General features: G+C 44.2%; 1 protein-coding gene across 2 annotated transcripts in view; it reads left to right on the plus strand.

Annotated features, from left to right (window-relative positions):
• LOC126538763 (uncharacterized) overlaps window positions 1-18,637 on the plus strand; it is a 49,685-nt gene extending 31,048 nt beyond the window's left edge. The window contains exons 3-4 of one of the 2 annotated variants that reach the window (XM_055075048.2): window positions 6,588-6,794; window positions 16,816-18,637. In XM_055075048.2, coding sequence (XP_054931023.2) covers window positions 6,588-6,794; window positions 16,816-18,017 — 1,409 coding nt within the window. In that variant the 3' untranslated portion in view covers window positions 18,018-18,637. Of the gene's footprint in view, window positions 1-6,587; window positions 6,795-12,023 lie in introns of both variants that reach the window. The other variant, XM_055075050.2, reaches the window with a different exon arrangement.
• Window positions 18,638-23,349: the final 4,712 nt, after the last annotated feature.

Consider the following 23,349-nt stretch of genomic DNA (forward strand, 5'->3'; position numbering starts at 1 on the left):
GTATCAGCGTTTGTATAAGCACTGGTGGGACATATATCTGTAGAAATATTTGTATAAAATTTACATCTTGAATCGAGCATACAAGGACACCTGCACTGTATCATACATTTGTGCACAGAAGGCGAGATATTGATCCAATAATGTTTTCAACATTTGTAAAGCTTCTTTGTAAATTCCATTTGTGCCAGTCTCTCATGAGGAATTTCCTCACTAAAAAGATTGTGCAGAGGGCATGTTCTTAAGATCATAAATTCATGAAGTTACTGTTTTTATTTTGAATAAGTTAGTGTGAATATTTGATGCTTTCGAATGGGCACTTCGTAAATTGAAATATTTTTTAGTAGCCTTCAAACAGTTTAAGCATTACGTGTTCACCCCCTTGGCCATAACATAGGCTTAAAATATGATAGTGTGCGTAATAGGGGGTGTATGCGTTGCTAAGGGAGCTACACTTTCCTAGCTATACAGAGATCATTTGTGCTCTCTGATGAGCCCTTTGTGTGCAAGCAAATTCCTCATTTGTTCCTTATGCTTCACTTGTGCTTTTAGTTAACAGTGCTTCATAACATTGTACAAAACGACAGAAAGTTGCCAATGTTATAAGCACCAGGATGTGCACATAGTTTTATACATATTTTGATCATAGCTGTTCATTTTTCGGAAACCATCTGAAACATATTCTACATTTGACTTGTTTCACTTCTGGCCCTATTCGATCCATATTCCATGCAATCTGAAAAATTGTACTTTTGCTCACCTTTAGTTTAAATCTATTTTAGGCAACAATTTACCGACATATAATAAATAAACATGTGGGAGAGTTTTTTTTCTTTCTGGCAAGTACCACTCCTAAGAATTACCTCCACACCCACTCAGCCATTTCGGCGACACCTATGCCTTCAGACTTAGGCATGTTACAACCATGTGAAGAGGCGCCTACACCAACATGTGACCATTTCAGTGCAGGTTTTTCTTTCCAAGCTTCTGTGTAATTTGTGAACTCATATAGCATTTCTCTATCCATACAGTTAAGCCAGGTAGGTGTCTACGTATTAATAAAAGTAAAATATTAGCTGGGAAAATGCATATGTTTGCGGTATGCTGCATAGCATTTTGTTGCACAAGCGTTATCGTATGCTGGGATATGTTGAGCTGCTAGGGTTATTCATAGCATTTCCCAGCATAATGTGAAAAGATGTTTCATTGTGTTTTAAAAATGCAATGAAACAATATTGAACACTGATATGATGTGAAATGACACTGACAACACCACGATGCCACTGTCAAGTGTGGTACCAGATAGGTATGTAGACACACATTGTGGAAATATATTATTAACAATTTCTTTAGTTATATTAAGGTACGGTTGAGATCAGATGTGTTGAAGGTTGCAGAGACATTTTTGGTGATCATTTTGCAGCACGTATTTCAGTGGCGATGACCATGTGATGTTCCTTGATGTGACAGCTGAATAGAATAGTACTTGTTTACACACTATGCCTCACTAGGCCTTTCTTAGATAGAACAGTGCACAGTTGCACAAGGCAGGGGCTACTAAACTTGGGAAAGCCCACCAGCTTTTCCGCAGTGCCCCTCCCTTCCTTTTTCCACTATTCTTTTTACACACAGACTTAACATAAGAGCTTATTAATGCTTATGGAGCCTGAAATGGTAATCAGAGGGAGCCTTTTTGCACACTCAATGTGCAGAGGAGCCAGCATGTCTCGGGAGAAGGATGGGTGGTTCGGGGGAGCCTCTTGATCTGCCCGCCATTATATGCATTTCAAAGAGCCATTTGTCTTGGTGAGGTATGTACAATTATTATGGACCAGCAATTCTTTTTCCGCACTGCGAAAGGCCCCGTGCAGGCAGACCATGTGGCTGCCACCCAACGCACAGTGTGCAATTAACGGCATGTTCACACAAACTGAAATGTCAGGCTCTCAAAAGCCTATAATAGTACTTTCCAAAGAAATGTTACATGGCACTCATGTTCTGGAACCTTCTTTAATGTATCAGTCGCAGTGCTAACCATGAATGCCCGCATCGCCAAGAGTGTGTCAGTGACCCTTGCCCTCAACAAAACGCTTATTATTCTCGTTGGTTGCCACCCGGCATAATGTCCATATGAAACTGTGCAGGTTGTTTTAAAAAACGCTTTCAAAAATTCTTTAAGGTTGCCTGTGGCAGATAGCACAGTTCTAGTTCAGCAGGTGGTCTACTCAAAGCAGCAGACACTACTCATATCAACAAATTAACAAAAATAATTAATCAGCTTTTTAACTAATTACTTTATGGCCCATATCACAATTCAAAAATTCTAGCCATGGAGCTCACAAGGTGAATCCATTTAAAATGAATTCTAAGGACACCAGTTTCGAGATATTAATTCCCAAACTTTGCAGAGAAATGCATAGTCGTTCCACTTACATTCTTAACAAAGCATTGTTTTCTGCATTCAAGTACAAAAGTAACTGAAATTCCAATGCATTTCTCCGCACAGTTCATGAATTAATATCTTGAAACTGGTGTCATCCTGAGAATTCATTGCAACTGGATCCACATGGCGAACTCCACGGCTAGAATTTGTAAATTGTATTATGGGCCATAAAGTAAGTAGTTACAAACTTAATTAGTCGTTTATGAATTTCAATTCTTCGTACAAATAATGTCCACCTCTTAGAGTAGACCAGTTCATGAACTAGAATTGTGCCATCTGCCCCAGGCAACCTTTAAAAAAATTTTGAAAGTTAGCTGAAACACCCGGTATATGTATGCAGGCTCGTTTCATTGAGATACTGCAACAGACTTAAAGAATGTGTTGTCCATAAACCATTGTTCATAGTCTTCTGGTTGATCAGTGTTCAGTTTACACCTTTAAGTACAGTTTCGCGAGTTGTTTTTGTCCCAGGGGCCCAAGGTATGTCTAAAGTAGATGGCGAGCATCAGATGCAGGAGCAGAGCACTGTGGACACTGGACAATGTGTATGTATCGCTGACCCCTGGTGGAAGTGATGGCTGCTGTAAAGGTCACCCTCACTTGAAGTCTCTGCACAGAGATTTCTTTCACTCAAGAAAGATTGTGAGGAATGAAGCAGACGCTTAAGGGGATAAGGACATGTGTATCATACTGTATAATGGATTTTTGGGCACTGAAAACAGAGTGGGGGTAAAGGGAAGTGATAGAGAAGATATAGAGGTTGAGAAAGAGTAAATGTGAACCACACGGGGGCCAGTAATGTTGTTGTGATGACCATTTGTGCCTGCACCCAGTGGAGAATACTGTTCACGTGTGGAATTTGTGAAGTTTTTGTATCTGCTCACAAATACGCAATGTTTATTTTTTTCTTTAAGTGCGCTGAGCCTGTCAGTATATACGTAGGTTCTGTTGATTTTAGAGAAGTTGGCAAGGCTTAATATAATCTGCAGCTCAAATAATAAGGTGTCTGAAAAGTCCCCTTCATAGCTCCAAGTGGCTTGTATCTAGGGGTGTGTTGGATTTGAGAAAGTTATTTGTCCTCTTCTCGAGTTAACGGCCACATCTGTATGCATCACACAGCATCCCATAGGTATATAGTCATTTCAATTGTTAGGATCTTGAACTTGAGCTTTTGTTGTCTTCTGAATGGCTATATATGTATAATTCGAAGGTGAAAGGTTGTCCAGGTTCCTATAGTCATGGCACAATCTCCTTAGAAATAGGAATGGAGCACTGCAACTGTCTGTATGTGGTACTTTTTAAAGGGGTCCTGAACCACTACTTGAGATTGATGAAGAAGCACAGTCATTTGCCTTGAAAAAAAAATTTAGTGGCAGACAAACGTGGAGGTTTCTTGCATGCGCTCATACACAGTTTAGTTACACTATGGGAATGGACGCTGGTTGCTCTGCTGCTAGCGAGTCGAGTGGCAATTGCTTTGATGCCAACTACTGCCCAAATGCAGAATTGTAAAGATCTTTTTCCATATATTTTGTCTAATCTGATAAGTGTTTATGCAACTCCATCTGTATTCATGAATAAGCAAGGCATGTTTACCAGCAGAAATTATTTTGTCACTTCACCATCACCCTGAAAAAGTTGACCTAATTTTTCTGCAAAATTGGTCAGTCTGAAGATTTTAAATCTACAGTAAAAATACTCCACCCTGGGGTTCAGATTTGGGGAAATAACATACTCTCAAAGCTTTGAGAGGAAGAAAATTGGTGGTTTATTCATTCTTTAGAGATCATTGACGACTTTAGTCATTAGCAATCCTATAATTGGTGCAAAATTCTTGATTATATATAATTTGTATGAAGAATAATATGAAAAGTGCTGACACCTGTGATCCAAGTTGGCGTCACAGTCTTTCAGTCAAGAGCAGCACGTACCCAGTACGGCTGCAAAGGAACTGAACAAGGCGGCAGTCAGACCTGCAATGTGGCAGAGGGTGCCGAGAATCTCTGTATCTGTACAGGCTGCCACTACAAATTGAACCTGGCAACATTTAACATGTGGACCCTACATGAGGCTAGCTTAGTGGGGCCTTTTGAGGTATTGTCGGGCATTGCCTGAGATATCATTGGCCGTAATGAAGTTTGAAAAAATGGGAAGCTTATACAGAGCTGGCCAACAGCCATGTCCTCTGCTACAGAGATGTTCCAGATGAGAGGGAATACAGGGTAGGGCTTCTAAATCATAAGTACATAGCTGGCAACATTGATGAGTTTTGCAGTAGTGACCTGCGTTTAAATAGCTTGTTTTCGGTGAAAATTTTTCACGGAGCAGTCTCTCTTGGTATATTGTCACAAGAGACACCTTTCTGTATCGGAAGTTGAATGTTATCACTGGTTGTGTCTGTTGTCACCGAACCATGTTTAATGGGGATGTAAGCCCAACATGAATTGTGTAGTACTTTCTGGAAAGCATGAAGGCACCAACAATGCAACTGGAACTTTTTACGACTCGTGCATGAAAGCCGATGCGCCTGACCTGCAGACGATATTTCGACGGTCGAGTACTCACTGCTATCATTGTGTTGAGTGTTACTTGTTTTGCTGGGCACAGGTTTGCCCAATGCATTGTGACACTTTGGTTGTTCTCTGTCACTACAATGTGACAGTATTAATAAAAGGGTTGCAGTTGTCTTAATAAAGCTTAATAGCAGATATTGATGGCAGGTAGTACAAACCTATTCACCAACCTCCAGTGGTAAGGAGAAATAGAACAGTTTTGTGAGGATGTTGAATTTGCAATGAAAAATGTGCAAGGTGTGCTGTAGCCATGGGCGACATTAATGCAAAAGTAGGAAGAAAACGGTTGGCACAACGGGTCACTGGCAAGTGTGGCATCAACTTTATATATAGTAGAGAGATATTGGTAGAGTTCACGGAAGCGCAGCAACAGAAAGTCGGCTTTGAAAAACCCTAATAGGCAAACAAGAAAGGAAATAGACTTTATACTCTGTGCTGACCCTAGCATAGTGCAGGATGTAGAAGTGTCAGGTAGGGAAAATGGAAGTGAATATAGGTTAGGGAGGTCGAGGATTGTTCTCAATTTGAAGACAGAAAGACCTAATTAGTTAAGAGGAAACAGGCCAGCCAACCTAGACACAGTCAGGGTAAAAGTAGATGACAGGATAAGGGTAATTGGAGATCAGTGGCAGATGTCGCCCAGGGTCATTGAAGATTGGCACATACCCAGTGACCCGACTTGGCGTCAAAAAGGTTTGTTGAAGAGCAGCACATAGACTGCTTTACATGATGAATGACCCAAGTTGGGCTGGCGGTAGGTTTTGAACAGTTCCCTCAACACAGCATCCAGATGCTCTACCTGTTTTACCATAGACTACCCAGTGACCTAAGGCAGAAAACAGGCTAGGTGTGGACATACATACATGCATGCAGACCTACTGCTAACAAGGTCAAGTTCTTAAAGAATGCTATTGCATTAAAAGACAGTCTATCAGGCTTGCAGAATGAGTACCAAGGGAATTGATGTCCAATTGCAGACAGCAGACAACTAGGTAGTGTGATGAAATAGAACATTTGTAAGCACGGGATGGTATCAGCTGGCATAAGACATGGGGCGATTGGGTATCCTACAGTGGACATTAAATAGGCTGATAGCAATGAACTTAGGATCGTGCAACCACTTTTCATTGGTTGGACTATACCAATAGCTTTAAAATGTGTGAGATGAAAAAGTGTGTTCTGCTGTGATAAGCCTTCTACAGAAAGGAGGCTGCCCTGCTTTCGAGGATTCAATGTCGATTGTCGCTTGTAGCCCTTTGGGAATACTGAACCGAAAGGGTTTTGCGTTTCATGGCCATGCATTGTAATGTGCCCCTGCATTTATTCTATTGTATTTACCTCTTGTTCGGCCATGGCAGCCACATTTCAATGGGGGCGAAATGTGAAAACACCGTTGTACATAGATTTAGGTGCATGTTAAAGAACCCCAAGTGGTCATAAATTCCGGAGGCCACCGCTACAGCATGCCTCGTAATTAGGTAGTTGTTTTGAGACGTAAACCCACATAATCTAATTTTTTTTGCCTCTAGTTCTTCATCCTGTAACAGGACTGCAATCACCCCAACTTTCTGCAGGCCTCACAAATGCGATGAGCCTAGCTGAAAGCATCACTGCCAAAATGGCATTCCAAGCCCTGTCCAAGGTCATCGGTCAGGTCGAGGTTGGCATGCAGTGCAGCTTGCCTCTGGCTGACAAGTCTGTCGGGTGCTCCTTCAAAGCATGGCGCGTGTCGAGAAGCATGCAGACTGCGGAGACTCTGGATGAGTTAAGCTCCACCTCAGGTGGGCTGTGACCGGCAATTCTATTACATTTGCTTGATTGTGTGAGTTCATGGTAAATGGCAAAGTCTGCCTAGCTTGGCATGACCTGCTCAAGTGTGTATGACATTCATCTGCTGAGGACAAATTAGCATGTTTGTGATGCTTGTCTGCATACTGATTGGGGCAAAATGGAAAACTACTGCTCTGCTGAACACATTGAAGCACCTTCGATAGTATATAGCCCAATCCAGAGTCCTCTTGTCCTGGTGTTGCTGTAGCCCTTACATGGTTCTGCGATAATGTTACACCCATTGAGTCTCTTAGTTATGCTTAAATCGGTGCATTAGTGTAAGAACATGAATATACATCAATACAGAGTGTCAGTCGACCTCTGTGTTTAGAGTGAATAAAATAAATCAATATTTTAATGCAGTTAAGCTTACTACCAACAAAACATACTTTCTTTTATCAATATGCTCATTCATTGAAGGAGGCAAAAACCACACGGGAACTGTCTGGATTTTTTGTAGGACAGCTTTGAGCCACATCCCACAGCACATCATCAGTGATGACTAAGCAGGACTAGGCATGCGCAACAATGTTGTAGTGACCATCCGTCACCTTGTTGTCCCTGCTTCTCAAAAATCTAGTTTGTCTTGCCGTGGGGGTCACTGCCCCCTGCTCTTTCTTGGTGGTGCCCCAATCGGGCAGGTGGCTGCCCGACTGGGGCACCACCACAGCCACTTAGCAAACCTGCTTTTACTCTTGAATAAAAGCAGTCGACTCTCCGTTCTCAAGCTGTCCAAATGTGTATTCCTTGCCTCCCCTAAAATGAGCCCCCAGCAAGTGGTGATACAGGACATTACATATTTTTTTTAACAATAATCATAGACGACCCTGCTCTTACTCTTGCTGACAGTGATGACAGCACGATTACGTCTCCTGCCATCGCTGCAGAGCTTCAGCTTCCCAGATTTTGGCCTAAGCATCCCCGATTTCGGTTTGTGCAAGTAGAGGCCTGTTTTCAACTCCGTCGCATCGCTTCACAGACAGAAAAGTACCTGCATGTCATCGCCGCGCTACCCTCCTACATTGCCGATGCTATAGATGACTTGCTAGTGGATACGCCTTTGGTCACCGCCTACAACAACCTGAAACGCATGCTCCTGCAGTGCCGTGAGCCATTGCAATAGGGTAGGCTCCAACGGCTCCTCTTCGAGGAACTCGGCGACCAACGACCGTCACAACTGCTGCACCGGTTGCGTTAGTTACTGAGTGAGACTTTGCAAATGAGAGCCAGCTTCCAATCATGCGAGCTGCTTTTGCGACGCCTCCCACAGTCTGCATGCATGGTACTGCGGGGTTCCGACAAGGTGAGTCTCGATCAGCTAGCTGTACTCACTGACTGCATATGCGACTGTTCGTCTTCGTCTACGTATTGCTGCTGCAAGAGTCTCTGAGCCATGATACTGACTCTCGCACCTGTAGAAAAACATCGATCTTTTTACCATTGCACTGGAGAAGCTGACGATTGGTGGGAACAGGGATGACCAACTTTGGCACATCCATACAGCTTCACAGCCTCGCAGTGCAACTAGAGACTCACCGCAGCAGTTGTGCACGTACCACTGTCGTTTTTGCGAACAAGCAAGTTGCTGCACTCAGCCCTGTTCATGGGCGGGAAATGCACCAGCCAGAGGCTAACAGCAGCATGTGACATCGTTCTTCAAGCAAGCCACCTATTTTTTGTAGTCAAGCACATTACTGGCACCTGCCTCCTCTTCAACACCGGAGCCAACCTGTGTATCGTTCCCGCCATGGCTGAAGGTCGCTAAGGCGGCAAGTCCGCACACATGCTCCACGCAGTGAACAACACCGTTATCGCATCGTATGGGCTCCGGTCAATAACGCTAGAGATCGGACTCCGGCGCTTGTACAGATGGGTGTTTGTGATTGCTGACATCGGCTTTGCCACGGCAGTCTTCCTCAGCCATTTCAACCTAGATGTCAGTGTTTGCAATCAGCGCCTAAAGGATAACGTCACATCTCTCGATGTACTTGCAGTCCAACCTGAGCTCATATGGCATCTGTACTTTTTGGCCGGTCTCAACGTAACACAAGATACTTGCTGAGTACCCGCAACGTACAAAGCCCCGAAGTGATGCGCTCCCAGTGAAGCACAAGGTAATGCACAATATCACCACCATTGGCCTGCCTGACACGGCCACGGAAGCTCACTGGATGGAAGTTGGAAGTCGCCCGCCGAGAGTTCGAACACATGCTTCAGCTCGGTGTTATTCGTCCTTCCTACAGCAATTCATCTTCACCTCTCCATCTTGTTCCAAAGCAGGACAGTGGCAACTGGTGGCCTTGTGGTGATTACCGAGCTTTGGATGATGTCTTCACTCACTCCGGATCAGTAACCCCTTCTGTACATACATGACTTCAGCACCCGTCTCGCAGGAACCAAAATATACAGCAAGATCAATTTGATGAGCGCATACCACCAAATTCCTGTCAAGCCCAGTGACACTCCAAAGACAGCAGTCACTGCTTCATTTGGCCTATTTGAGTTGGTCCGCATGCCTTTCGGTTTGAAGAAAGCAGCGCAAGCTTTTCGAAGGTTCATGGACGGGGTTTCACGCGGGCTCCTGTTCCTTTTCGTCTACCTTGATGACATTCTTGTTGAAAGTTGCACAAAGAGCACAAAGCGCACCTTTGCTGTCTTTATGAGCGACTGGACGAACACGGCCTGGTCCAAAAGTCCCAGAAATGCATTTTTGGAATTGAAGCCCTAGATTTTCTTCCCCATCACATTTCACACCAAGGCATCAAGCCACTGGAACCATGGGTGCAGGCAATCGAGGACTTCCCCTCTTCAACCTCCTTCTGAAAGTTGCACGAATTTCTGGGGCTCATCAATTTTCACAGGCGCTGTACGCAAGTTCTTCAGCCGCTTACCGACCTGCGGCGTTGTCACTCCAAAAAAATGCCTACCTTCCATTGATCCTCGGAGCACAAACACTCTTTCGAGGAAGCCAAAACGTGGTTGGCGACTGCAGTGTTGCTGATTCATCCGTTCCTCGACATGCCAACTCGCCTTATGGTAGATGCGTCGACCACAACAGTGGGTGCAGTACTGCGGCAGCACAATGGCTCAGCCCGATGGCTTCTGGGCTTCTCAAAGTGCCTCAAACGTACAGAAACTTGCCACAGCCCCTTCGGGACGGAGATTTTGCTCATCTATTGTGCTCTCAAGCATTTCCGTTTTTTTTTTTTTTTTTTTTTGAAGGCTGTAGCTTTTGCATTCTGCCTGACCTCAAGCCATTCACCTTCATTTTCAAAACAATAGTTCCTCATACTCAGAACGTGAGCCTCGGCAACTTTCCTTAATCTCCAAATTTTCTACAGACATCCGCCATGTCTCTGGGACAGAAAGTCAGGCAGCTAGCACACTGTCCTGGCTCAGTGTGCCTGTTGGCCCTGTGGATTTCCAAGCTCAAAACTCGGCCCAGCACAATGACCCCAAGCTGTGCCAATTGCGGGAAAAAGACTTCGTCGCTCCAGCTTTCCGAGGTGCTAGTTCCCTATACAGCAACATTGGTCATGTGCGACACGTTGCAGACAGCTCCTCGCGCGTTCATGCCCCATCAGTTTCGGCAGCCAATATTTGATTCGCTGCCCCCGCTAAGCCATCCCGGCACCAGAGTGACACGGGCTTATCACAGACCACCTCATCTGGCCAGAAATAAACAACGATGTTCGAAGCTGGGCAAGAAGCTGTCAAGCCTGTCAAGCCGTGAAAGTGACCCGGCACACGCGTTCAGTGGTGCAGCCATTTTGACCACCAGATAGCCGTTTCGATACGTTTCGAGCCGTTCGAAACATGCATTTAGACTTGAAGGGGCCTCTTCTGCCCTGTCAAGGTTTCAGGTACCCTCTCACATGTGTCAACTGGTACTCAAGGTGGCCTGAGGTGATGCCTCTACAAGATGCCACGGCTGAAAGAGTGGCGGAAGCATTTCTTGCTACGTGGGTGTTGTGATATGGTTGCCTTTTGCTCATAACTACTGACCGAGGCCGACAATTCCAAAGCACCTTCATAACACCACTGCTTACCATCCACAGGGCAACAGCACGGTGGAGCGTCTCCACCGACAAATTAAGGTGTCACTGACCGCCACGCTTGACAGACAGCACTGGAAGGAGAGACTAGCCCTAATACTACTGGGGCTGCGAACAACATTCAAGGATGACCTAGGAGTCAGCACAGCCGAGATGTCCTATGGGTCAGCAGTCCGCGTTCCAGGCCAGTTTTTCGACACTTACAAGGCGTTGGCCAGCGGCCGCACAGCATATGGAGAGGCTACATTCCTGGCTCAACCAGCTTCGACCTACACACCCATGTATTGCCTACGAGCAGCCTGTGCTTAGTTTCCCGACAATGGGCTCAACCACACCCGTATTTCTGTGGCAAGACTATCAAGCCACCATTTACTCCTTCCTATGAAGGCCCCTTTTGTGTAGTTTTGCATTCATAGAAAACCTTGGAGATAGACGTTCGCAACGAAGAACGGACAGTGTCGTGTGACCGCATGAAACCAGCCTATCTTGAACATTAACTCTTCATTCCTTCCGCCATTCACAACTAAGCCTCCGGCATTCTAGTGGGGGAATCCATGTAGCGACCGTCCGTCACTAAGCTGCACCTCGTTATGGGGGTCATTGCCCCTTGCTCCGGAAATCCAGTGTGCCTCGCTGTGGAGGTCATTGCCCCCTGCTCTTTCTTGGAACCAAGGTCGCTGCTCAACAGGAACACCACAGCCACTCGGCAAACCTGGTTTTAATCTTGAATAAATCTATTTGACTCTCCGTTCTCAAGCTGTCAAAACATGTATTCTTTGCCTCCGCTAAACTGAGCTATCACCAATGTCATCAGGCAATGAGCAGCATACACTGGGCACCTGAAAGTTCATGCCAGCAATGACTTCAGTCATGCCAGCAATGACTTCAGTCGATCTGTAGGCATCTTGAGGCGACTGCTGGCCATACACTCATTTTGATCCTCCCTTGTTGGCAGCAGCTTCACGTTTTTGCAGAGTGTTTGCAGACTGCAGTGGCCGACTGGACCTCTTCTGTACTGCCAGTTTGTCCCAGTGGATTGTTATTCTTCCACAGCACTCTTGTTACAGTGTGCTACTAGCTAATCCACCTTTGCTGATGTGAAAACTCAAACCTTTTTCTTTACAGAAATGAGACAGCAGTGAGCAGTTCAATTGCCTTTGCAATGAATCTCCTGTCATCGAGAGAACTCGTGCACGATGCTTACCAAATAAATTCCACCACAATGTCTTCAAGTTTACTTTCAACAGGGTAGCCATTGCACAACAAAGCTTCCGGTGAAAATCGCCAGTTGCACTGTTTTGCTTTCTATTCACAAAGTGCACTGCAACAATCCTGCTTTACGATTCCCCCAGTTTCTCACATTGTTTTCAAATACGGTTATAAAGTCAAGCCCTGACATGGTATTTTTGAAGTCCGAGCAGTATTAACATGTGTTTGCAAAGTTGGCGTGTTCGCCACAATAACGACAAAAATGATGACATTGCTTCCATTTGTTGACGGCTATAAACAAGAAAACTTCATCTTGTTTCACAGTATGCAAACACAGGAAGATTGTGCCAAAAATATTTTGGAACACCTGACCAAGGCCCAATCTCTCCTTCCTTTCTTTTTTGGTAATTCAGGCACATGTGGTTGCAGCATAAGATTTACAAAATGGTTTACAAAATATTGAGTGGCACTAAGTGGAATTCGAATATTTTCTTTTTTACAGCATAATATAGGTCATTGTATAACAACTACCAAACTGTCGCATGTTTCAAGCTCTTCTCATTAGATTTTTTTTACTTTTTCTCATGATCTTGATTCAAGAGCTAGCGAAAACACAACGAACATTGCTGTCATTTGCTTTCCTTGCAGCCAAGAACCAGCATTGTACGCATCTCGCATATCAATTCAGAGTTTTAATTTCTGGCAAACCTCAAAAGGAGGCATTGCTTGCTGCACTCTCCTGCGAGCATTTGTGCTGTCATTGCTGTCGGCACATGTCAGTCGCATATGGTCAGTGGTACTGTTTGTATCGCCTATCGTGTGCATTGTGGTTTGCTAGAGCTTCATACTGCGACACTAGGCTTAGCTGCTTCAACAACCAATCGTCTTCAGTGGTTTCATCGCCAGCTGCTAACAGTGGCACCGACATCGCCTTCGTTATCTGCCTCCAGCTCAACAAATTCTTTGAAGCGAGGAAATTATAGCAGGTTGATGAAGAAAAAGAAGCATACCATTATCAGGCAAGTGCAAAGTGGACTCCACAAAAGAATTTGAAATCTTGAAGCAGACAATATCAGACTACATAAAGAAGAGGGGGAAGATTTTCGAAGCTGCCAAGAAATCTGCTGGATCCCGACAGAAGAATGTCAGCCAAGGTGGCCACCCAAAACTTGAGGAAGCTATTTTTATGGGGCAGAAAGCCATGATGGCTGTGCAAATGTCGGTGTCCGGTGATGCTATAAATCAAATGCCAGTAACCCTGACCCTTCAGATGAACATTGAGGATTTTAAATTTAGTGATGACTGGGTCCGAAATGTCAAGCAGAGAAGCAACATCAGCTTTAAGGCTGTAGACCTGACGGCTGCTGAAAATTATTGTTGTGATAGGCTATAGTCATTGCTCCAGCAGTTTGTGTCCAGAGACACAGTCAACTGAGATGAAACTGGGCTGTTTTATGAATTGCTACCTGAAGAAGCCCTTGCATTCACAAGGGACCCTTGCCACGGTGGCAAGCACAGCAAGGAATGGCTGACTTTTCTCCTTGGCAGCAATATTCTGGAAACTGAAAAGGTTCCGATCCTTGTTATCAGTACATAAAGGAATCCGAGGTGTTTCAAGAGAGCGCATGTTCAAGTGCTGCACATAGCCAACAAGAAAGTGTCGAGAGTGCAACATCTATTCAAAGAGTGCATGGGGAGGAAGTTGGGAGTGCCAAGGACACAAAGTTCTAATAATAATGGGTCACTGCATTGCGCATAGTCTTGTCAAGGACCTCGAAGCTGTGCAAGTGGAATTCTTGCTGCCAAACGCAACATCACTCCTACAGCCTATGGACCAAGGGATTATCTGGACTTCAAAGCGAAAAAAAACTTTTCGCATCTTATAACTAGGGAGTGAAGCTGAAGATTCATTTAAAAAAAGCAATTGAGCTTACTAACTGTGGTGTACGTGTACCAAAAGCTCACTGTGCAGTGAAGAAGCTTAATTTTGCTTTGTATTGGCATCTTATATTAAACAAATGTTACAAAAGAGAAGTATAGTGATGCAACTTCAATTATCTCTTTCTCCCATGCATGCTTGTAGTAAACAAACGCTGTCAATCTTGCTCATTTGGCTTAAGTGAAGAATGAGCCTGATGTTAAGATAGTATGGGATTTTTGCTATAATGTTGTGTTGTAAAAACATGTGCAATTGGCCGATCCAATTACTTTTTATGCATCTGTGAACAGGGAAGCATGACGACTTTTTACCAACTGTCAAGCACAAGGAGTTGCCACAGAGCCTCCTCAACCATTGTGACAGTTGTGACTATGCAATTGGCATCCTCTCCGCACTCATTACCTACAAGTGCAAGAATCTAGGTAGAAGCCTTGGCACTTCTGCCACGGGAGTTTTTCACACAAGTGCAGCTTTGAAGGGACCCTCTCAAGTTGGGTTTTTTGAACTGACAAGCTTAGTGCACACAATGCAGGCTAATGTTCGTGTCTTCAAAGTATTATACCACTAAGCACCGTGAAAAAGACTCATTTCAAACAAAACACTGTGCTCCCTTCGCCTCACAGGCACCACATTCTCAGCCAGTAAGTCGACGTTAATCGTACTGGTGTGCCTACATCAACCGCAGTGCTGTGATGTCACTCACAGTAATATATGACTTAGAGAATTTTTAAGGCAACATCAACTATTTGTTTGATTTGTTCCTTCCATAAATGATATAACGATTGGAGAAATTATGCCACCTACAAACTGAATGTCTGCGAGTCTTTGTTTTACTCTGTGCCGTAGTAAAAGAGACATACTTCCATTTTGTCTGCATATTGCCACATTGTGCAGTTGTTTCGTGTAGAAAATGAAACTATCTACCTTTTTTTTACCTGGTTCCAATGTGCAATTGTGCTTTTTGATTCACTTGTGTCTGCCTCAATTCTCGTGACTGTGGCACTAACGTACCATTAATCAGGTGTTCTCGCAGGACACATGAGCAGAGTACAAGGAGTAGAGTGCATGTCAAATTATTCCACTTTGAACAGTGCATGTCAACTTGTTCCTTTTTGGACAAAGCTGCAACTGAAGATGTCATACTCTAGGCCTTTAAGAAGGGCACTGAGAAAAATACAAATTAGCATGTAGTTCTCTCAAATGAAGAATGGCGAGATCACTCAAACAGAAGTTGTGGTATTTTTGCACCCATAGCCACACCAAAAATTGTAAACCTTTCAGAGTGAGGTCAGCATCAGGGTGCTGACTGCAGGAATATTGATTTGAGGTGCGTATTCTTGGCAGCACAGCGTGCACTGCCGAAAGGTACACTCCAGGGCAAGATTCAATACTACTCAAACTTTCGTTAACTCTTGGGGAACCCCTCCGTCTTTCCACTCCTGTGTATTGAAGATCCTTCCTCCCCACATTCATTCTCCTTGATTCCTCCTCTGTAAGAGTCGCCATTTTGTTTTTAGTAGTTCGAGAATACGCTCGAACCTCCTTAGGATGAAACGAGATATAACAAAATAATGGATATAATAAAGTAAATGAAATTCCCCTTGAAATCCCCATAGAGATCCACTTATTTGAAAATTTATTTTAACGAAGTGAAATTGTCCTTCCAAGGGATATCACAAACTAGATTCGTCCCCAAAATACAAAAATACCTGACCATTGCGTGCCGAGTGCATCGTTTTCTGTGTGGTTCAGCACTCATTCACTGCAGCGGTTTAAAATTCCCACATCTCCACATTGTATACGTATTTGAGCAACACTGGTTTTTCTCACTGCCATGCGTATCTGAGCACAAGCTGCAGTTCACTATTGTACTTCTATACTGACCTCTCTCTCTCTCTTGCGGGTGCTTGGCTGCATGGTTATGCATGGCGGCACGAAGGGTTAGTGCATTCACATCTGTGTGGCGTGTCGCGCCGGCAGGCACAGTTGGGCAGGGCCTCGGAGGCCTCCCTGACGTAATCTCAGGGGGTCACGCCCAGGCTGTGCATTCACTCTACCTACCTGCGGCGTGCCACACAGGGCCTCGGAGATCACATATGAGCAACATTAGTGATAGAATGGTGTGGCACTATAACCCGAATATACCGCTTGTCGTATAGCTAGGCATTGCATATACCGATACCTAAACATATACTAGAATTTTAACCCACTCTGACACCGGCACTGGACAACGACACTGGGCTTTCTGCAACAGGGGGCTATTAATGCTATCACGTTAAAATGCAGTGTTTTCTAGCTGACTCCTTGCAATCTCAGCTTCCGGAAACATTGCCAAAATTCAGCGTGTGTTCAAGAAACCCACTGATGAAGTCTCATATGAGACAAGTTTGTTGTGCCAGTGAATGATATGTTCTGCTAGTGTCAAATAGAGCAAGCTGGCTCAAAGCATTTTTAAAGTCTTCTCTGAGGTTTGTAAAAATCTGTGAATGTCTTCAAACATGTCACATTCTCTCACTTTGTAATTTTTCACCTTTCTCAAAAACAACTTTTATTATAGACGGACTTCACAAACAGGATCATTAAGCATTCAAAAGCAGAACTATTGAGTAAATTGAGAAGAACCATTAAAAGTTCTTTCTTTCATCATACTTGAAATCACCCTCAACATCTCTAAAATATAAGAAAGAAAGCTTGTCATTAAATTTAGCATCTGTTTTCTTTTTTGGCATTATATACTGTCCTTTAATTACTTTTGTTTTATTTGTGCAGCACCGAGGCCTTCAATTTCTCAATCAACTGCCACATGTGACTACGAGGCTAATAAACTGTTTCTTCTGGAAGCACATGCCAGCATCCATACTGGCGAGAAGCCATTTCAGTGCCCTTCATGCCCTCGGAGCTTCTCATACAGAACCAAGTTAAAAGTTCACCTGCGCATCCACACAGCCGAGAAGCCATATGAGTGCCCGTCATGTTCTCGGAGCTTCTCAGAAAAATGCAAGCTTATGAAACATCTGCGCACCCACACAGGTGAGAAGCCATATCAATGCCCTTCATGCTCGCAGAGCTTCTCAGAAAAGGGCAACCTTATGAAGCACCTACGCACCCACACAGGTGAGAAGCCATTTCAATGCCCTTCATGCCTTCAGAGCTTCTCACAAAAGGCCAGCCTGAAATCCCACCTGCACACTCACACAGGCGAGAAGCCATATCAGTGCCCTTCGTGCTCTCAGAGCTTCTCCGGAAAGACCCACCTGAAAGAGCACCTGCGCACCCATACAGGTGAGAAGCCATTTGAGTGCCCTTCATGCTCTCAGAGCTTCTCACGAAAGACATACCTGAAAATCCACCTGCGCACTCACACAGGCGAGAAGCCATATCAATGCCCTTCATGCACTCAGAGCTTCTCAGAAAAGTGCAACCTTATGAGACACCTACGCACTCACACAGGCGAGAAGCCATATCAGTGCACTTCATGCTCTCGGAGCTTCTCAGAAAAGGGCAAGCTTATGAAACACCTGCGCACCCACACAGGTGAGAAGCCATTTCACTGCCCTTCATGCTCACAGAGCTTCTCAGAAAAGGGCAACCTTATGAAGCACCTACGCACCCACACAGGTGAGAAGCCATTTCACTGCCCTTCATGTCTTCAGAGCTTCTCACAAAAGGCCAGCCTGAAATCCCACCTACGCACCCACACAGGCGAGAAGCCATATCAGTGCCCTTCATGCTCTCAGAGCTTCTCACGAAAGAACCACCTGAAAGAACACCTGCGCACCCACACAGGTGAAAAGCCATATCAGTGCCCTTTATGCCCTCAGAGCTTCTCGCTGAAGAGTGCCATGAAGGTACACCAGCGCATTCATACAGGTGACCGGCCATACAGTTGCACTGTATGCTCCAGAACCTTTACACAGTCTCATCACTTGAGCAGACATAAGAGAGCACAGCACCATGACACGCTAGAGTAGGTCAACAGCCATCTTGAACTAGACTGTGAATTACAAATCTACAGACATGTAGCATGTTTCATAGTGCTGTACTGCATCAGGTAGCATAAACATCTCTGTGCTCTTAAAGGAGTCCTGGAACACTTTATTCAGGTCACCGTATTTGCTCGAAATCTCTTCACAGCATGTAATAGAACGTAGATCAAAAGAAATTATGAAAACTGACCTACACAATGCCGTTATAGCTGAGAAAAATAGATACAGGTAAACTTCAATATAATGAAGGCGGTAAAGTGTCGGCAATTTGCTTTGTTATATTAGGGCTTTTCATTTGAAAAGTAATCGATGTTCGTCCCTATCTCAAAAATTACTGTTTGCATGCCCCTACAAACTACATATGTATATTCATTGTAATATACATATGAACTTGTTCTTTTAGACCAATTCATGTATTTGTTGCCTCTGGGTTCTGGTTTATGTGGTTCATCCTGGAGATTTGTTATCTTATTCTATTCACACCTGTTTCTTTTTCAGTTTTTTCTTGAAACTGGTACTTTTTTAGAGCAATTGATTGTTCAATAAGTTTGCTTTCCACTGTCTGTTTCATCAGAGCACCAAATAAATGCCTTATTTAATGAGTATTCATTGTCTTTTCTTGCTTTTTTACTACTTCAATGACAGCATGCAATATAGTGATGTTAGCATTTTATTATATCGGACGCCTGCAAGAGAAGCTGAGTGGTGGCAGTTGGGAAGTTCATTATTAGAACTGAAGGCCAACACATGACCGTTTTGGTACAGGTTCTCCTTTTAAAGCTTCTTTGTAACTTGTGAACTCAAAGAAAATTTGTCTATCCACACAGTCAAGCCATGTAGGTCACTATGTATTAATAACAGTGCAATATGAACTGGGAAAATGCACATGTTTGCGGTATGCTGCATAGCATTTGGTTGCACAAGCGTTATTGTACGCTGGAATATGTTGAGCTGCTAGGGTTAGTCATAGCATTCCCCAGCGTAATTTGAAAAGCTTTCATTGTGTTTTAAAAATGCAATGAAACAATTTTGAACACTGATATGATGTGAAACGACACTGACAACACCACGATGCCATTGTCAAGTGTGGTACCAGATAGGTATGTAGACACACTTGTGGAAGTAAATATATTATTAACAAGTTCTTCAGTTATATTAAGATACAGTTGAGAACAGGTGTGTTGAAGGTTGCAGAGACATTTCTGGTAATCATCTTGCAGCACATATTTCAGTGGCCATGACCATGTGATATCCTTTGATGCAACAGCGAAGTACAGTCGAATCTTAGTAACTTGAACTCAAAGAGGCCTGGAAATTTGTTCGAATTAAAGAAAGGACTTGTTCTTGAAGTATATGTGCACCATAACATGATGCATGAACAGTGCGATTCGTGAACTATCGCGGCGCTATAGCGCCGAGCAAGCGAGGACCATGAAACTGCCGACACTGGCAAATGCTCGCTTACCAATAACGACAAAAAACAAAACTTCAGGGAGCAGGCTAAGCTGGTGCTGGTGGGAATACCATCAAGTGTGAGGGAGCTATGAGGAGTTGAGAGGTAGCACGAGGGGAGCATAGTTGCGAGGAAGGGTGGGAGGGAAGGTGATATGCTTTCCGTTCGCTAAATGTAATGGCTCTAATTACCTCTGCTACCTAAGACTGCCACCGAAACAGCGCAGTTACCGAGGCCAGACTGGGCCTCCGCTGCTGCTTCCCTGAGCATGCGTGCTCGCATGCTTTTTCCTTCATCTACTGACAGATCAGCACTGTGTTAATGCACTTTGTCCGGTGAAGTTCCAATTACTTTATTAACAACACGTCATTTTATGCATTCGAACACAAAAGTAACTGGGATGCCAATGCATTTCTCTGCAAAGTTCAGGAATTAATATCTCAAAACTGTTTTCATCCTGAGAATTTGTTGCAAGTGGATCTGCATGAAAAACTCCATGGCTAGAATTTGTAAATTGGTATATGAGCCATAAAGTAATTAGTTAAAAACCTAATAAATGATTTTTTGTTATTTAGTACATTATACATTTCAATTCTTTGTGCAATTAATGTCTACCTCTTAGAGTAGACCAGTTCATGAACTAGAATTGTGCCATCTGCCACAGGCAACATTTAAAAAATGTTTAAAGTTTTGGCTGAAACAACCGGTATTTGCATGCAGGCTCGTTTCATAGAGATACTGCAACAGACTAATAGGTTCTTTAAATGTGTTGTCCATAATCCATTGTTCATAGTCTTCTGCTTGAACATTGTCCAGTTTCACACCTTTGAGTACACTTTCACAACATATCTTTGTCCCTGGGGCCCAGGGTAGGTTTAACGTAGATGGCGGGCATCAGATGCAGGAGCAGAGCACTGCCGACACCGGACAATGTGTTTGTATCGCTGACCTCAGGTGGAAGTGATGGCTGGTGGAATGGTCACCCTGGCTTGAAGTCTCTGGACAAAGACCTCTTTCACTCTAGAAAGATTGTGGGGAATGAAGCAGACACGTGAGGGCATAAGAGCAAGCATGTCATATTGTACAATGGATTTTTGGGCACTGAAAATGAGCGCAGGTAAAGGGAAGTGGAAGAGAAGTTATGGAGGTTGAGAAAGAGCAAATGTGAACCACGAGGTCAATAATGTTGTGGTCATGACCACATGTAAATTCGGTTATCCTGCTGCACGTGTGGAGACAGATGTCATACTTTGTATGAAAACATCCAATAATGTTTCATCACCAACTTTGGTACACATTAATGTTGGTTAGTGTTGATGCCATTTGATCACTAGAAATGCATATACTTGCAAGAGCTTAGATGAATAAAAATAAAAAACTAGTGTTCAGTTTACAAGGAGTGGGACAACAATACGTAGAACACAAATACATTTCTTTGTGAACATTTACATAACTATTTCAGTGCTGGCACTATGTGTTGACAAAAGGTATTTTTGTTGCACTGCATTTCTACTTCTTTAAATTGTTAATTTGATATTTGGGCACTATTACAGTGGCATGAAATCAAGGGCGTGACAACAACACATCTGATTGGGAATTAACTTGGCACAAGAAAGACACTGACCACAGTCGAAGTGGAAATCTTACTTTGGTTGTTACCTTTCTTGCACTTTTGTAGTGACATGTAAAATAAGAATTCAACCTTCCAGGATTGCAAGCATGGTAAGTAGAGCTAACTGTAGCGCATGCGAAGCTGAAGCAAGCCTGGACATTGAATGCCTACACCACAGCTACTGCAGTGCTTCTCACAGTTACTACTAGCCGTTAGTGTAGGAAGCATTAGCTGAGCTACCAGCTTGCTTTGGAGAGGTCTAGGTCTAGAGTACATCACCCTGGGCGCCTCGTTAGCCATAGTTCAGTGGCATCCAACCACTATTCGGCCAACTTCGCACTGTCGCCTCTCAAGGACGTGAACCACTTTCCAGAAGTCTCTGGTCATTACAAAGCCACTACATCCCCATAGGCATCTGTGTCGCAACATGCGCAAGGCTCTAAGAGAAGCTTATCCTTGTTTCTCTTCGTGAAGCCCATACAAGCCCTTGCCGCACAACACCAATGTGAGGCAATTGGTAGGACCTCTTCCTCCAGTCGTAGAACCATGCTTTGTGCCAACTTCCTGGCCAACTGAACAACTAATTTTCTGAGCTTTGAACCAAAGGCCGAGTTTCCTCATCTGAGCTCCACATATGTCCAATAAGCTCTGCAGGTAGTGGGGAATTGTTGCCATCAGGAGGAGCTTGTCTGCATATGCCAGGCGTAGGATATGGCGGTTATCGTCAATAGCGCTTGTTGTGTACATGTATTTCCGACCAAAGCCTAGGACAAATTGCAGGAGGGCTCTCTTATCGCCCGACACAGTAAGTACAAGAGATGCAAAAGGGGGCAACTTTGATGCAGTCCTGATCATCCCAGTTTCTACTGTGCCAAATCTGGTGACCACTACATTATTGGAGTATGACCTTTGTATGTTGCCTAGCGGTTTTGCAGGGAGGCTCAAAGCAGCTAGATGCTCAAATAGGTCTAAGTGAGGCACACTATTGTAGGCCTTCTCTCTGTCTAGTGCATAGCAGATCAAGGACAGGTCTTCCTTTGTTGCTATTTCGGCACACTGGGCGAAGACAACGATGCTGTCCTTCAAGCACCGTCCTTGTAAACTGTTTTGTAACTCCATGAGACAATGTTTAGATTTTGCCCAGCCTTTAATCCATCCCTTCAAAGCCTGTACAATGACTCTGTAGAGGACGCTTGTTACCATTGCGAGTCCATAGTCTAGGAGCTTCTCTGCTTTCCCTCCACATTTCATAGTGAGGGACACTCTGCCCTGGCCCCAGTCACTAGGTATTGTCATTCCAGTGAGTAAATCGACCAGCTGTTCCCTTGAGTTTGGACCAAGGCTTTTCATGAGGTGGGCCGAGATGCTGTCTTGACCAGCCGCTGTTTGGGAGCAGATGTTCGATATTGCATGATCAATGATGCAAAGTGTGAACTCCTATCTTACTCTCCTGCTATCCTTGTCTTGGTCCACCAGTTCTGATTGCACTGGTGTGCTTAAAAGCTCCGCTGCATTTGACCTGTAGAGCCTCTCGAGATGGTGAGTTGTGCATTCCTGGAGGTCTGTGACGGGCTGACCTGTTATATCTGTTACCTGCACATAGGACAGGTTCTATCTATCCAAGAACTGCACATATCGCCAGAAATTCCGTGCAGTCGATTTGTTGTCTGGCCAGAGGCTCTGCATTTGGTGCAAGTTTGCGTCTGCAAGTTTAGGCTGCACCATCGCCTGCATTACTTGCTTGAGCTGTAGATAGAGTTTCCAGGTGATTTGGGAGGACTCTGCTTTTGTGGTCTTCGATGCTCTTGGCTTGCCAGGCATCTCGCACGCCACACCTCTGCAACTTCTCTGTCCCAGCATCCCTTTCTTCGTGTCTTGTGGCATTGCATGATCCCACTGAGCACTGACATATTCCTCATATGACTTTCCCGTATGCTGCTTTCCACTCTGCGCAACCTCTGTGGCCACAAACTTAATGGCACTGTTTGGTAGAAACTTTCCACATTTTGGGTGCCCTGATACAGAGTTGAATGTTGTGGGAAAAAACTGCTGCCAGACTTCAGGGCCAAGGTTGTCAGACTGCCCACCAAATTTGATGCGGAAAACACCGTCAAATATATCGAATGCCACGATGCCCTTTCCGAGGCACACAGAGTTATCAGGTTATGCCAGGAGCACAACACAGTTACTCTCTCACCTCCAGATAGTACCGTAAGGTTGCTGCATAACCCACACTTTGGCATCGATTTCTA

This window comes from Dermacentor andersoni, chromosome 8 (assembly GCF_023375885.2).
Source record: "Dermacentor andersoni chromosome 8, qqDerAnde1_hic_scaffold, whole genome shotgun sequence".
NCBI lineage: Eukaryota > Metazoa > Arthropoda > Arachnida > Ixodida > Ixodidae > Dermacentor > Dermacentor andersoni.